Genomic DNA, 9,252 nt, shown 5'->3' on the forward strand with positions numbered 1-9,252 from the left:
GGCGGAAACCGTCCACGCCGCGTGTTCGGACCAGCGCGCCGCCGACATGTTATGGACATACGGTGTACGTCCAGGTCCCCGTGGCGCTGTGGATGTACTTATATGTACACACACACACACACACACACACACACACACACACACACACACACATATATGGTTAAGATATATGTTGTCAGTGCTATACATGTGTATGGAGTGTGTGGAAGGGAATGGCGGTTATGATGGTTACCATGGAGACGAGATGTGAAACCCTAACTGTGTTTTGATGATTAACTAGGCTGTTTCCTCTCTCTCTCTCTCTCTCTCTCTCTCTCTCTCTCTCTCTCTCTCCCCATCAGAGCGAGTTCCCCGCATGAGCAACTCCCAGCTCCCCTCTGTGGGGAGCCTCCTGTCGGGGAGCAGCGGTGGGGGCAAACACAGCAACAGCTTCTCCTCCCGCCCCGGCCCCGGCCCCGGCCCCGGCCCCGGCCCCGGCCCCCACCCCTCCTTCTCCCACTCCTTCCACAACCTGGCCCAGCTGCCGCCGTCCTACGAGGCGGCCGTGAAACCCGAGATCAGCCGCTACAGCTCTCTGAAGAGGCTGGGTGAGGCCCGGGGTGGTGGTGGTGGTGGTGGGGGTGGGGGTGGTGGGGGTGAGGGAGAGGGAGATCGCAGCGCCGCATAAATGGCATGTCAACGTCTGCAGAGTAACGAGTTTAATCGTGCAAAACTAAACCGTTTGCAGCAGCTCTCCGCAAATATCGTGGGTCCATTTCTCTCCAAAAACGCTCTGGTGGAGACGAAACACAGTGTTCAGTCAGGACGGGGGAACCGACATCTGCACGTCGCTTTTTGTACAATATATTTACTGGTTTTCAGTTTGCAAGTCACATGTTTCACCCTGTTCTCCCTCCCATCACCCAATCCCTAACAGCGTAGGTACAGGGAAGATAATTATATAAAATAAATAAGCTACACGTGTAATTGCTCTTAAGTGGACAATGTGGACGGATTAAGAATTGGAAAGGGGATCAAAGAAATGGCGTCAAACCTGTCGGTGGACAAGTTGAGCTGTACTGTTAGACGTGAACGATGTTTGTGATGATATCTGGAGACTCTTCGGTAACACTTTAGTATGGGGAACGTAGTCACCGTTGATTAGGTGCTTATTAGCATGCAAATTACCAGCATATTGGCTCTTCATTGGTCATTATTACGTACTCATTAATGGCTTATTCTGCATGGCCTTATTATACAACCAGTACGCCATTAACTATGAGTTTTCCCTCTATAACCTCAGAAGTATTGCTTATTAGTAGTACCATCTCAATATGCTTTGCTTAGTATGGCCTTTATAAGGTGGTAGTACCACAAGAAGAGTTATTCTCCCTTATTAACACTTAATGAATATGGTCTGTTCTTACATAACACAACACACACAACTACAAGTGTTCATAGTGTTAAATTACTCTAAATTAAGTTTTTGTTACTTAGAATATGTTGCCCATACTAAAGTGGCATCTTGATCATTACTAATTCACTAGTAATTAAGTTTTTGTTACTTAGAATATGTTCCCCATGCTAAAGTGACATCTTGATCATTACTAATTCACTAGTAATTAAGTATTTGTTACTTAGAATATGTTCCCCATACTAAAGTGACATCTTGATCATTACTAATTCACTAGTAATTAAGTTTTTGTTATTTAGAATATGTTCCCCATACTAAAGTGACATCTTCATCATTACTAATTCACTAGTAATTAAGTTTTTTTATGTTCCCCATACTAAAGTGTTACCCACTCTTTGTGTACTTCCTGAGACATAATGTTGATGTTGGCAACTTGCTCCAGCAAGAACAAGCTCTGGGGGAGGAGGGCAGCTTGGTGTGACCCTGTACACTGACCAGAGAAACACCCTTTAAATCTTCCTCCTTTTTAACACATCCTCACCTCTTGATGACCACACGATTCTTTAAACACGATGTTCAGATATTTCCATCTGATTTGAAGACTATTTTACTTCAGATATACAATTTAGTTACTGTTTCATTTTTCCCCGTTTTCTGCCCAATTGTATCCGGCCAATTACCCCCCTCTCCCGAGACGTCCCGGTCTCTGCTCCACCCCCTCTGCCGACCCGGGGAGGGCTGCAGACTACCACATGTCTCCTCCCATACATGTGGAGTCACCAGCCGCTTCTTCTCACCTGACAGCGAGGAGTTTCACCAGGGGGGCGCAGCGCGTGGGAGGATCACGTTATTCCCCCCAGTTCTCCCCCCCCCCAAACAGACGCCCCGACCAACCAGAGGAGGCGCTAGTGTGGCGACCAGGACACACACCCACATCCAGCTTCCCACCTGCAGACACGGCCAATTGTGTCTGTAGGGATGCCCGACCAAGCCGGAGGTGACACGGGGATTCGAACCGGTGATCCCCGTGTTGGTAGGCTACAGAATAGACCGCCACACCACCCGGATATACAATTTTTGCAGTGACATCACCTTGTGTTGTCAATCTAGAGTCTTCAAACTGGCGTTAGGGCCCGTCTGAGGAAGCCTTGCAGCCCCGACAGGGTTCTCCTAGTTCATACACTCCTAATATGAATGAATGTGAACGCTCGCTGGCCTGGGCAGTACACGGGTACTGATATTGTCACACCAGTGAAACAAATTGAACTGAAATCAAATTGAGTTGGGGTGGGGGGTTGTGGTTTTGGGGGATTGAGAGAAGTGAGCCAGAGAAGAAGAGGGATAGGAGGGAGAACCAAGAGAGAGAGGATAAAGTCATTTCAGGTGACCTCGGGCGTGCGACCCCGCCGGGCTGCGTTAGCTGGTGTGGAGGCATTGCAGTGATCAGGTCTTATTACTGATTCGTGTGTTAGAAGTCAGTAATAAAACGTTAATAAGACTTGGGTTGCCAGGTTGGTAGCCCACATTTTATCAGTAGGAGAGACTCTCCGTAGACTTTCTGTCAGGACTCACGGTAGAGATGCACATGTGCTAATGTGAGATGTCAGTTTCACACAACGCATCTGCGACTGTTGGTTTTCATGCAGTTGCCATGACGACAGCAGGTACAGCGGTTAAGTTCCGGGTTAAGGAAGGCAAGCCGCCCGTTAAGGTTAAGGTCCGGGTTAAGGAAGGCGAGCCGCCGGTTAAGGTTAAGGTCCGGGTTAAGGAAGGCGAGCCGCCGGTTAAGGTTAAGTTCCGGGTTAAAGGAAGGCGAGCCGCCGGTTAAGGTTAATGTCCGGGTTAAGGAAGGCGAGCCGCCGGTTAAGGTTAATGTCCGGGTTAAGGAAGGTGAGCCGCCGGTTAAGGTTAATGTCCGGGTTAAGGAAGGCGAGCCGTCGGGTAAGGTTAAGTTCCGGGTTAAGGAAGGCGAGCCGTCGGGTAAGGTTAAGTTCCGGGTTAAGGAAGGCGAGCCTCCGGTTAAGGTTAAGTTCCGGGTTAAGGAAGGCGAGCCTCCGGTTAAGGTTAAGGTCCGGGTTAAGGAAGGCGAGCCGCCGGTTAAGGTTAAGGTCCGGGTTAAGGAAGGCGAGCCGCCGGTTAAGGTTAAGTTCCGGGTTAAGGAAGGCGAGCCGCCGGTTAAGGTTAATGTCCGGGTTAAGGAAGGTGAGCCGCCGGTTAAGGTTAATGTCCGGGTTAAGGAAGGCGAGCCGCCGGTTAAGGTTAAGTTCCGGGTTAAAGGAAGGCGAGCCGCCGGTTAAGGTTAAGGTCCGGGTTAAGGAAGGTGAGCCGCCCGTTAAGGTTAAGGTCCGGGTTAAGGAAGGCGAGCCGCCGGTCAAGGTTAAGGTCCGGGTTAAGGAAGGCGAGCCGCCGGTTAAGGTTAAGGTCCGGGTTAAGGAAGGTGAGCCGTCGGTTAAGGTTAAGGTCCGGGTTAAGGAAGGCGAGCCGTCGGGTAAGGTTAAGGTCCGGGTTAAGGAAGGCGAGCCGTCGGGTAAGGTTAAGGTCCGGGTTAAGGAAGGCGAGCCGCCGGTTAAGGTTAAGTTCCGGGTTAAGGAAGGCGAGCCGCCGGTTAAGGTTAAGGTCCGGGTTAAGGAAGGCGAGCCGCCGGTTAAGGTTAAGGTCCGGGTTAAGGAAGGCGAGCCGCCGGTTAAGGTTAAGTTCCGGGTTAAGGAAGGCGAGCCGCCGGGTAAGGTTAAGGTCCGGGTTAAGGAAGGCGAGCCGCCGGTTAAGGTTAAGGTCCGGGTTAAGGAAGGCGAGCCGCCGGTTAAGGTTAAGTTCCGGGTTAAGGAAGGCGAGCCGTCGGGTAAGGTTAAGGTCCGGGTTAAGGAAGGCGAGCCGCCGGTTAAGGTTAAGTTCCGGGTTAAGGAAGGCGAGCCGCCGGTTAAGGTTAAGGTCCGGGTTAAGGAAGGCGAGCCGCCGGTTAAGGTTAAGGTCCGGGTTAAGGAAGGCGAGCCGCCGGTTAAGGTTAAGGTCCGGGTTAAGGAAGGCGAGCCGCCGGTTAAGGTTAAGTTCCGGGTTAAAGGAAGGCGAGCCGCCGGTTAAGGTTAAGTTCCGGGTTAAGGAAGGCGAGCCGCCGGTTAAGGTTAAGGTCCGGGTTAAGGAAGGCGAGCCGCCGGTTAAGGTTAAGTTCCGGGTTAAGGAAGGCGAGCCGCCCGTTAAGGTTAAGTTCCGGGTTAAGGAAGGCGAGCCGCCGGTCAAGGTTAAGGTCCGGGTTAAGGAAGGCGAGCCGTCGGTTAAGGTTATGTTCCGGGTTAAGGAAGGCGAGCCGCCGGTTAAGGTTAAGGTCCGGGTTAAGGAAGGCGAGCCGCCGGTTAAGGTTAAGGTCCGGGTTAAGGAAGGCGAGCCGCCGGGTAAGGTTAAGTTCCGGGTTAAGGAAGGCGAGCCGCCGGTTAAGGTTAAGGTCCGGGTTAAGGAAGGCGAGCCGTCGGTTAAGGTTAAGGTCCGGGTTAAGGAAGGCGAGCCGTCGGTTAAGGTTAAGTTCCGGATTAAGGAAGGCGAGCCGCCGGTTAAGGTTAAGTTCCGGGTTAAGGAAGGCGAGCCGCCCGTTAAGGTTAATTTCCGGGTTAAGGAAGGTGAGCCGCCGGTTAAGGTTAAGGTCCGGGTTAAGGAAGGCGAGCCGCCGGTTAAGGTTAAGTTCCGGGTTAAGGAAGGCGAGCCGTCGGTTAAGGTTAAGTTCCGGGTTAAGGAAGGCGAGCCGCCGGTTAAGGTTAAGGTCCGGGTTAAGGAAGGCGAGCCGCCGGGTAAGGTTAAGGTCCGGGTTAAGGAAGGCGAGCCGCCGGTTAAGGTTAAGGTCCGGGTTAAGGAAGGCGAGCCGCCGGTTAAGGTTAAGGTCCGGGTTAAGGAAGGCGAGCCGCCGGTTAAGGTTAAGGTCCGGGTTAAGGAAGGCGAGCCGCCGGTTAAGGTTAAGTTCCGGGTTAAGGAAGGCGAGCCGCCGGTTAAGGTTAAGTTCCGGGTTAAAGGAAGGCGAGCCGCCGGTTAAGGTTAAGGTCCGGGTTAAGGAAGGCGAGCCGCCGGTTAAGGTTAAGGTCCGGGTTAAGGAAGGTGAGCCGCCGGTTAAGGTTAAGTTCCAGGTTAAGGAAGGCGAGCCGCCGGTGAAGGTTAAGTTCCGGGTTAAGGAAGGCGAGCCGCCGGTTAAGGTTAAGTTCCGGGTTAAAGGAAGGTGAGCCGCCGGTTAAGGTTAAGGTCCGGGTTAAGGAAGGCGAGCCGCCGGTTAAGGTTAAGTTCCGGGTTAAGGAAGGCGAGCCGCCGGTTAAGGTTAAGTTCCGGGTTAATGGAAGGCGAGCCGCCGGTTAAGGTTAAGGTCCGGGTTAAGGAAGGCGAGCCGTCGGGTAAGGTTAAGTTCCGGGTTAAGGAAGGCGAGCCGCCGGTTAAGGTTAAGGTCCGGGTTAAGGAAGGCGAGCCGTCGGTTAAGGTTAAGTTCCGGGTTAAGGAAGGCGAGCCGCCGGTTAAGGTTAAGTTCCGGGTTAAGGAAGGCGAGCCGCCCGTTAAGGTTAATTTCCGGGTTAAGGAAGGCGAGCCGCCGGTTAAGGTTAAGGTCCGGGTTAAGGAAGGCGAGCCGCCGGTTAAGGTTAAGTTCCGGGTTAAGGAAGGCGAGCCGTCGGTTAAGGTTAAGTTCCGGGTTAAGGAAGGCGAGCCGTCGGTTAAGGTTAAGGTCCGGGTTAAGGAAGGCGAGCCGCCGGTTAAGGTTAAGTTCCGGGTTAAGGAAGGCGAGCCGCCGGTTAAGGTTAAGTTCCGGGTTAAGGAAGGCGAGCCGCCGGTTAAGGTTAAGTTCCGGGTTAAGGAAGGCGAGCCGCCGGTTAAGGTTAAGGTCCGGGTTAAGGAAGGCGAGCCGCCGGTTAAGGTTAAGGTCCGGGTTAAGGAAGGCGAGCCGCCGGTTAAGGTTAAGGTCCGGGTTAAGGAAGGTGAGCCGTCGGTTAAGGTTAAGTTCCGGGTTAAGGAAGGCGAGCCGCCGGTTAAGGTTAAGGTCCGGGTTAAGGAAGGTGAGCCGCCGGTTAAGGTTAAGTTCCGGATTAAGGAAGGTGAGCCGCCGGTTAAGGTTAAGTTCCGGGTTAAGGAAGGCGAGCCGCCGGTTAAGGTTAAGGTCTGGGTTAAGGAAGGCGAGCCGCCGGTTAAGGTTAAGGTCCGGGTTAAGGAAGGCGAGCCGCCCGTTAAGGTTAAGTTCCGGGTTAAGGAAGGCGAGCCGTCGGTTAAGGTTAAGGTCCGGGTTAAGGAAGGCGAGCCGTCGGTTAAGGTTATGTTCCGGGTTAAGGAAGGCGAGCCGCCGGTTAAGGTTAAGGTCCGGGTTAAGGAAGGCGAGCCGCCGGTTAAGGTTAAGGTCCGGGTTAAGGAAGGCGAGCCGCCGGGTAAGGTTAAGTTCCGGGTTAAGGAAGGCGAGCCGCCGGTTAAGGTTAAGGTCCGGGTTAAGGAAGGCGAGCCGCCGGTTAAGGTTAAGGTCCGGGTTAAGGAAGGCGAGCCGTCGGTTAAGGTTAAGTTCCGGGTTAAGGAAGGCGAGCCGCCGGTTAAGGTTAAGTTCCGGGTTAAGGAAGGCGAGCCGCCCGTTAAGGTTAATTTCCGGGTTAAGGAAGGTGAGCCGCCGGTTAAGGTTAAGGTCCGGGTTAAGGAAGGCGAGCCGCCGGTTAAGGTTAAGTTCCGGGTTAAGGAAGGCGAGCCGTCGGTTAAGGTTAAGTTCCGGGTTAAGGAAGGCGAGCCGCCGGTTAAGGTTAAGGTCCGGGTTAAGGAAGGCGAGCCGCCGGGTAAGGTTAAGGTCCGGGTTAAGGAAGGCGAGCCGCCGGTTAAGGTTAAGGTCCGGGTTAAGGAAGGCGAGCCGCCGGTTAAGGTTAAGGTCCGGGTTAAGGAAGGCGAGCCGCCGGTTAAGGTTAAGTTCCGGGTTAAGGAAGGCGAGCCGCCGGTTAAGGTTAAGTTCCGGGTTAAAGGAAGGCGAGCCGCCGGTTAAGGTTAAGGTCCGGGTTAAGGAAGGCGAGCCGCCGGTTAAGGTTAAGGTCCGGGTTAAGGAAGGTGAGCCGCAGGTTAAGGTTAAGTTCCAGGTTAAGGAAGGCGAGCCGCCGGTGAAGGTTAAGTTCCGGGTTAAGGAAGGCGAGCCGCCGGTTAAGGTTAAGTTCCGGGTTAAAGGAAGGTGAGCCGCCGGTTAAGGTTAAGGTCCGGGTTAAGGAAGGCGAGCCGCCGGTTAAGGTTAAGTTCCGGGTTAAGGAAGGCGAGCCGCCGGTTAAGGTTAAGTTCCGGGTTAAAGGAAGGCGAGCCGCCGGTTAAGGTTAAGGTCCGGGTTAAGGAAGGCGAGCCGTCGGGTAAGGTTAAGTTCCGGGTTAAGGAAGGCGAGCCGCCGGTTAAGGTTAAGGTCCGGGTTAAGGAAGGCGAGCCGTCGGTTAAGGTTAAGTTCCGGGTTAAGGAAGGCGAGCCGCCGGTTAAGGTTAAGTTCCGGGTTAAGGAAGGCGAGCCGCCCGTTAAGGTTAATTTCCGGGTTAAGGAAGGCGAGCCGCCGGTTAAGGTTAAGGTCCGGGTTAAGGAAGGCGAGCCGCCGGTTAAGGTTAAGTTCCGGGTTAAGGAAGGCGAGCCGTCGGTTAAGGTTAAGTTCCGGGTTAAGGAAGGCGAGCCGTCGGTTAAGGTTAAGTTCCGGGTTAAGGAAGGCGAGCCGTCGGTTAAGGTTAAGTTCCGGGTTAAGGAAGGCGAGCCGCCGGTTAAGGTTAAGGTCCGGGTTAAGGAAGGCGAGCCGCCGGGTAAGGTTAAGGTCCGGGTTAAGGAAGGCGAGCCGCCGGTTAAGGTTAAGGTCCGGGTTAAGGAAGGCGAGCCGCCGGTTAAGGTTAAGGTCCGGGTTAAGGAAGGCGAGCCGCCGGTTAAGGTTAAGTTCCGGGTTAAGGAAGGCGAGCCGCCGGTTAAGGTTAAGTTCCGGGTTAAAGGAAGGCGAGCCGCCGGTTAAGGTTAAGGTCCGGGTTAAGGAAGGCGAGCCGCCGGTTAAGGTTAAGGTCCGGGTTAAGGAAGGTGAGCCGCAGGTTAAGGTTAAGTTCCAGGTTAAGGAAGGCGAGCCGCCGGTGAAGGTTAAGTTCCGGGTTAAGGAAGGCGAGCCGCCGGTTAAGGTTAAGTTCCGGGTTAAAGGAAGGTGAGCCGCCGGTTAAGGTTAAGGTCCGGGTTAAGGAAGGCGAGCCGCCGGTTAAGGTTAAGTTCCGGGTTAAGGAAGGCGAGCCGCCGGTTAAGGTTAAGTTCCGGGTTAAAGGAAGGCGAGCCGCCGGTTAAGGTTAAGGTCCGGGTTAAGGAAGGCGAGCCGTCGGGTAAGGTTAAGTTCCGGGTTAAGGAAGGCGAGCCGCCGGTTAAGGTTAAGGTCCGGGTTAAGGAAGGCGAGCCGTCGGTTAAGGTTAAGTTCCGGGTTAAGGAAGGCGAGCCGCCGGTTAAGGTTAAGTTCCGGGTTAAGGAAGGCGAGCCGCCGGGTAAGGTTAAGGTCCGGGTTAAGGAAGGCGAGCCGCCGGTTAAGGTTAAGGTCCGGGTTAAGGAAGGCGAGCCGCCGGTTAAGGTTAAGGTCCGGGTTAAGGAAGGCGAGCCGCCGGTTAAGGTTAAGTTCCGGGTTAAGGAAGGCGAGCCGCCGGTTAAGGTTAAGTTCCGGGTTAAAGGAAGGCGAGCCGCCGGTTAAGGTTAAGGTCCGGGTTAAGGAAGGCGAGCCGCCGGTTAAGGTTAAGGTCCGGGTTAAGGAAGGTGAGCCGCAGGTTAAGGTTAAGTTCCAGGTTAAGGAAGGCGAGCCGCCGGTGAAGGTTAAGTTCCGGGTTAAGGAAGGCGAGCCGCCGGTTAAGGTTAAGTTCCGGGTTAAAGGAAGGTGAGCCGCCGGTTAAGGTTAAGGTCCG

The 9,252-nt window shown here is 53.9% G+C and overlaps 1 protein-coding gene across 1 annotated transcript in view; it reads left to right on the forward strand.

The window, feature by feature from the left end:
* Window positions 1-9,252, forward strand: part of shisa7b (shisa family member 7) — a 44,789-nt gene that overhangs the window by 22,837 nt on the left and 12,700 nt on the right. Inside the window, exon 6 of the mRNA XM_056298917.1 lies at window positions 342-587. Coding sequence (XP_056154892.1) covers window positions 342-587 — 246 coding nt within the window. The remainder of the gene's footprint in view (window positions 1-341; window positions 588-9,252) is intronic.

This window comes from Lampris incognitus, chromosome 18 (assembly GCF_029633865.1).
Source record: "Lampris incognitus isolate fLamInc1 chromosome 18, fLamInc1.hap2, whole genome shotgun sequence".
NCBI classification, from domain to species: Eukaryota; Metazoa; Chordata; class Actinopteri; order Lampriformes; family Lampridae; genus Lampris; species Lampris incognitus.